This window comes from Lipotes vexillifer, unplaced genomic scaffold (genome assembly GCF_000442215.2).
Source record: "Lipotes vexillifer unplaced genomic scaffold, Lipotes_vexillifer_v1.1 scaffold1219, whole genome shotgun sequence".
Classification (NCBI taxonomy): Eukaryota; Metazoa; Chordata; class Mammalia; order Artiodactyla; family Lipotidae; genus Lipotes; species Lipotes vexillifer.
This window is the reverse complement of record NW_006781590.1, coordinates 1061471-1068038: the sequence shown is the minus strand read 5'-3', so window position 1 is coordinate 1068038 and position 6568 is coordinate 1061471. Positions and strand designations below refer to the sequence as shown.

General features: G+C 37.6%; 1 protein-coding gene across 1 annotated transcript in view; it reads right to left on the bottom strand.

The window, feature by feature from the left end:
• The window catches only part of ANK2 (ankyrin 2), a 245969-nt gene that overhangs the window by 36847 nt on the left and 202554 nt on the right, over positions 1-6568 (bottom strand). Inside the window, exons 33-36 of the mRNA XM_007454800.1 lie at positions 5894-6105; positions 5386-5590; positions 3161-3257; positions 165-393 (exon numbers count right to left, since the gene is read on the bottom strand). Coding sequence (XP_007454862.1) covers positions 165-393; positions 3161-3257; positions 5386-5590; positions 5894-6105 — 743 coding nt within the window. The remainder of the gene's footprint in view (positions 1-164; positions 394-3160; positions 3258-5385; positions 5591-5893; positions 6106-6568) is intronic.

The following is a 6568-nucleotide window of genomic DNA, read 5'->3' as shown; positions in this document are numbered from 1 at the left end:
CCCGTGTCCCCTGCATCGGCAGGCGGACTCTCAACCACTGCGCCACCAGGGAAGCCCGATCTTTTTTTTTGATGGCTCTATTTATGGTATACTATTTTAAATATAATTTATTAATAAAGGTATAAACAACATATTAACAAAAATTGGTTTTACAAATACAGTACCTCCACATCCCTGCTTCTGGCCACCTCAGCAAAGTTTTCTTGCTGTTCAAGTGTCTTATCCACTTTATCATCAGTCATGCAGAAACACCTCAACCTGGCTTCAATGGGGTCATGTGATTTGGCAAACACTACAAATTTGGCCATATATGGTACACAAATAATTTCTCTATACACTTGCGATGCAAAGGTAACGGACTCCTGGATTTGTCGACAATCTATCAGCCAGAACCTATAAAATAAAATAAGGTCAGTTGTCTGAAATTTAACGTACTGTTAGCCCTCGGTATATATGGAGGACTGGTTCCTGGAACTCCACAGATACCAAGATCTACAGATGCTCAAGTCCCTTATTTAAAATGGTGGAATACAGTCAGCCCTCTGTATCAGTGGGCTCCACGACTATGAATAAGGAAGGCCAACTGCATGAAAACCAAGTCCGTTCCTTCAATATGATCAAAGTAATCATTAAATGCTTCTCGGAAAAAGAAGGGAGCAAGAAAGGGAGATAATGAGAGGAAGTAAAAAGGAAGGGAAAGAAAGATAGGGAAGGGAAGAAAGGTAGGAGGATAAATGGGAAGGAGGAAGCAGGTGAGGGGAAGAGAAAAAGTGGTACCAGGTGTTTAAGGTCAACTATTAAATACTGTGTTTGTAATTTTTCCCCTTGGAAACTCTTCTGAGTATTCAATCTCCTGAAATATAGCTTCAGTGTTTAGAATCCTTTAGTGGTATAAGCCCAGTAGTATTGGACATTATGACAAGTATCTCACTGGATGAATTTCTATTTTCCATGATTGCCCCTCCTGTTCATTTCATTTCCTGAAACTCTTTTCAACAAAATCTACCTAGCTTTTTTCCTCATTCCATCATTCTTTCCCAAAGGACTCACAGTCACCAAAGTTGGATCAACCCAGCCACAGAAAAAAAACATCTCCTTTTGCTTCAGAACTCCTAAGTATTGCTTAATACAATTAATAGAAGAAACTATTAGCTTTGTGACTAATTTATGATTTCTAGCCTCAGCTAAATCTGTGACATATTTTGGCAAATTCTTCCTCAGATGCCATTTTATTCAGTACAGTAATGGTGCTAAACCTTTATGATACCCCTGGACCTCCCCCTTCACCTCAGACCCTCAGAAAGGTAACTTCACTGAGGAAGCAGAGACGATCAGATGGCCATTCTCTCAATTTGCTATTCATACACTTCACAGATTTATTCCACATCCTCTTACTTTGAAACCTGTCTCCGTCTCTGATCATTCTCCTTCCCCCAACTCATTGCCCAGAATCTTGAGGTATTCTGAGATTTCCTTATCTTCTTAGCCTTTCTTTCCTTCAGTTCCTGACCCATCTCTCTTCTTCTTAATTGTGATAAGATATACGTAATATAAAATTTACCATTTTAACCATTCTTAAGGGTGCGATTCTTTGGCGTTAAGTACATTTACAATACCGCGCAATATGACCACGCTCTCCATTTCCAGAACTTTTTCATCATCCCAAACAGAAACACTGTACCCATTAAACAATCACTTCAAATTTTCCCCTTCACCGCAGCCCCTGGTAACCTCTATTAAACTTTCCGTCTCTATAAATGTGCCTGTTCTAGGTACCTCGTTTACATGCAACACCTGTCCTTTTGGGTCTGGCCTATTTCATTTACTACAGTGTGTTGAAGGTTCAGCATAGTTCCTGGCTCTCGGCAGGCACTCAGTATTACCTTCCTCTTTATACTGATTGAACTATACTTTATTCACTGCTTCTTCAATTGTCTGAAAAACTTAAATTATTAATACGATAACATAATAACTCATGATTTCTTGGTCTATCCTACAAGGCCTTCTGTAAATAATGTTGTTAACCAACATTCCGGCATTATTGCTGAATTACAGACTCCACTGTTGCCAGCTCCCAGTGCCCTTCTGCATCTCGGCTCACGTTAGCATCTTTTCCACTTTTATATATCTGCCTGTTAGGTTCCTACCTATCTCAAGAGTCACCTCTTCTCAGACATCCTCTGTGACCACCCTGATGCAAACACCCTCCTCTGAATTCTTTTAGTACCTCTTTTGTACCTTTCCATTCAGAACTTGTCATTTTCTGGCATTAGAACGTGGATACCTGAGTGGCAGGGCACACTGACACATAGAACCGGAGACTCAAAGTTGAGCCCTCTGGGTGGCTCGAACTATAAACATGTGTCACCACACCCATCTACTGCTGTGCACTGTTATTTATGCATCTATCTTTTTTCCCCTCCGAATAAGAATTTAAGCTTTAACCACCCTCAACTTCAGTTTTCTCATCTGTAAAATGGACATAATGTTTCTTGCCCTTCTTAAGTCGCAAAGTTGTTGTAGTAATCAAATTAAATAAATGGGAATCTATTTATTCTATTTATATTCTATAAATCTATTTATTCCAATCTATACTAAATGGCAATCTATTAACAATCATGCAAATGAGAACTCATATTAATAAACTGAGTTAGTGTATACACATGCAATAAAACTAAATAGCTTAAGCTTTTTAAAGATGTGTGATACATAAGTGGGCAATATGTAAATGTGCTATGATGCATAAGCATCACCGAAACCTCTAAACTGTTTAAGCAAACCATGATATGCTTTGTGTTTTGGTTATCATTCTGTTGGAAAAAGTAGTTCAGGCTATTTTGTTGACAGCAGGAAATCTATCATTCCTAAGACCTCTGGGACTGGAAAAATCAGCAGTGGCTGCTAAAACCAGAGTCTGGGTCATACATTAAGAGCCAACAATCATTTATTTTCTTTAGATTTTAATCTGACTGGCTGTACTTTGTTATTGCATTATCACTATTACATTTACTGGCAGGTCTAGTTTACAATATGAAGGTAAATGCAGACCATATTTAAAACCATACCAAAAAAATGACTTTTAAAGAATGTAAGGAACAAAATAAAAGACATCGGGGGCACACAATTTCACAGTAGGTTTTTCTGTGCAGTATAACCATACCTGGCAGACACATTGGTTGTAAAGGAAACACATTCATTGACAAATGTTAATGGCGTAGTTCCTGTAATATCTTCCCACTGAGCAGGGGTGGTTCCACCTGAAATAATATGATTGTTGAAAAAAATTAGGCAAAACTCCAGACCCTGCATTGTAAAATAAAGTCTTTGTGGTAGTGGCTATGTTCACTCACCCTCCAAGATGACACATTGGAAGCAAAATGACTAAAAACTGTATGCTAAAAAATGACGCATTGAAAACAAACAGCAAACACCACACTTCATGGAACTAAATTTAAGGGAGGTCATTTGAATAACTGCTTCAAATTACTAGGCGCTCTATTCTCTGCTGACATTCTAAAGCTTTTATTGTAATTGCGAGGCTCTGAAGATAATTTTGAATTATATACAACTGATGATTTTAAAAGATCCTTTGACCAACCAAGGAGCTGAATGCTTTGTTAAAACAAAAATCCAAACATTCTTTTGTTCTTTAACTTCATATTTTATGCAGTTATTTTCAAGAAAGAAAACTTCCTCTCAATTTGTAATTGAAGGCTGGCAAAAAAGTGCTTGGAAAATATTAAGAGCTCAATAAATACTGCAAAGTGAATGAGCAAATGACTGAATGCCAAAGGATGACCTCTGTGCACAGACAAATCACTATGGAGGGTGATGCTGACTTTTATTTCTACTGAGAAATTAAGTTGGCATAGATAGGACAAAACTGTCTTCAAGCACTGCAGGAGAAATATATGTTTGAGATGAAAACAAATTTTGACTAAGGTTTCTTAAAGAATGGAATGCGTTATCAAACAAAGGTCATGGAAACTTATTCTTGGAGGCCTCTAAAATATACACTGCAAGCAGAACCATAAAATATAACTGAGCAAAACACAAAAATCCAAACACCTAGGTTAACATATTTGTAAAAATTAATAGATAAATTAAAGAAATTGTTTACTACAAATCCATCCAAAGACAGAGGGCTGGAATAACTAGATCAGATGGTGCCTAGGCCCAGGTGGTATCTTCATTTCATCATCTATAAGGGCAGGATGTGCCATGGACATTTTTCAATCTGACTTGTTTTGCATCCACACTATTATGCTGCACATTGTAGGAAGGTTAATCATATACACATGGACCAAAAAGTATGGGAAAGATACCCAGGAATGCTATGTAATAACCAGAAATGAGTAATTGAAAAGAGGCCATAGGTGAAGCATATGATTTCCCACTACCCTCATTTTAGTCCATGTACTTTAAAATTATGTCATATTATTAAACTTATGCAGTAAAGTCTCAATGATTCGCTATCAAGAGTACAGAGAAAACATTAATAAGAAGGAAGAATGAAAGAGAATAAAAAAGGGTAAACATTTCTGCTAATATGAAGGAGAAATGAAAAAAAAATTCTAACAATACTTAAGCAAGCAGAGATGGTCATTATTCCTACTGACAACAGTATGAGTATTTACTGAAAGCCAATACCATGTAGTTATTGTTAATTAGGGAAATTATCAGCCAAATTGTGTAGCTCTAACACAGGTTACTTCTGTGGATTTTTTTACCTGTCACCATTTGTGGTGGTATTATTGGCAGAGACAACCAATATTCTGGGAATGTCTTTCTGGAGTTTGGTAGTTGATTGAAAGCTATTACAACGTCCAATTGAAAAGACCAAAATTCAGTTAATCATTGAAAACCTTCATTTTGTTTTTCCAAAGTTAGTTCAGCACATCAATGATAAAGACATAACCAATTCCTGGACAGAAAAGTTTGAATTATTGGGTATAATTATTCAAGATATTATTTATTTTTCAACAGGTATAGGATGATGTCTTCAAAGAAGGCTTAAAGCTTGGGTTTTGAGGAATATGGGCTTGGGTTTGAATCTCAACTCTGCTAGATATTTACGGTATAATCGCAGGCAAGTTATAGAATTTCTCTCAATCTTGGTTTCCTTTTCAGCAAAATAGGATTAAAGTTTCCTCACAGGGCTACTGTGGAGATAAAAACAACAATGTATATGAAGTGTCTAAAAGTTGCGCATACAGGCTTTATTTAGTAAATATTAGTTCACTTCCTTTCCCCTAGTTAGAGTGCCTTTCCTGAATTAATGCATATAACCTTGCAGGCATCTTACGACCAAAGTAATTTAATATTTACGACAATCTAAGTTTCTTCTTTCAGAATTTTCTACTACAGTAGTCACATGTGACTCACCTGTGATGCTGCATAGTAATCTTAAGGTTGGTGCATCTCCCCCAAAACCATTCAACATGACATCACTTGAAGCTTTGGGGACAGGAATGGTCATGGTAATTGGCTTGTGAAATTTTCTTCTTCTAGGTTCCAAAGTGACTATAGGGCTGAAGGTAGCTTTGTTGCCTAGGATCTTCTTAACCAACTCACTGTGCATGGGTTGAGCCTTTTAAAAGAAAAAAAAAATTAAAATAAACAATATATCATTATATTCCATGTCAAATTTCTTAATGCATTGCTCTTTATTTCATAAATCAGTTTTCTGGCTTCAAATATGGCAACCGAAAGTTTACAACTGTTACCAAACACTCATCTAAAACTTTATGAGACGTATGATCTCCTAGGGCAGCTTTTGCTCACCCGGGAATAATTTGATTCTTTAACCATTTAATTCCCATTTGAAAAGTTGATTTTTAATCACTGGAATAAAATCCATGTTCGGTTAACTTGCATCTTGATGTGGGCATACCTGTAGGCCTACACGGATCCGCTTGGTTAGTGCCCCCTCTGGGAAGACGGCCTGCACCTGCGGTACCACTGTGCTGCTCAGCACGCCTCCCTCTGGGCCAATCAGGTTGCTGTCCTGTTTGATGCGAGACACCACTGCAAAGTACTGTGGGAAGTCACGGGTGATGATGCGGCAGATCCGTTTCTTTTCTAGGTCTTCCGGGCTATCCAGCACTGAGACAAGAAATGACCCTTCTTCATATAGCAAGGATTTCCTTCTGAAAGCATTCTAGCAGACTCACTGGCATAGTTAATAGTGAACAGGTGTTGTAACAAAACACTTCCTTTTTTAAATAATAGGAAAATTTAAAAAGTAAGGCTATCCTAACAACACCCGAAAAACGACTGCAATCTTTCAAGACCTGTCAGCATTTAACTGGCACATTTTCTCTCTTTGTGGAAACTAGGTCTTTCCAGGGCACTGTGAAAGAAAAGCATCTAGTTCCAGATGCGGTATTGCAGGGCTGCCTTTGTAAATGAGGGGGTTTGAGGGCGAACCTGGAATGAAAATGAACCTGTTCTATTCTCAGCTCAACATGATGGAGAGGAAGCTTGTTATGGGCTCCTTTTCTTTGCAAATTTCAAAGTTAGCTCAAAAACCAGTTATTGTGGTTTTAAGAAGTAATATGGCCCTTTC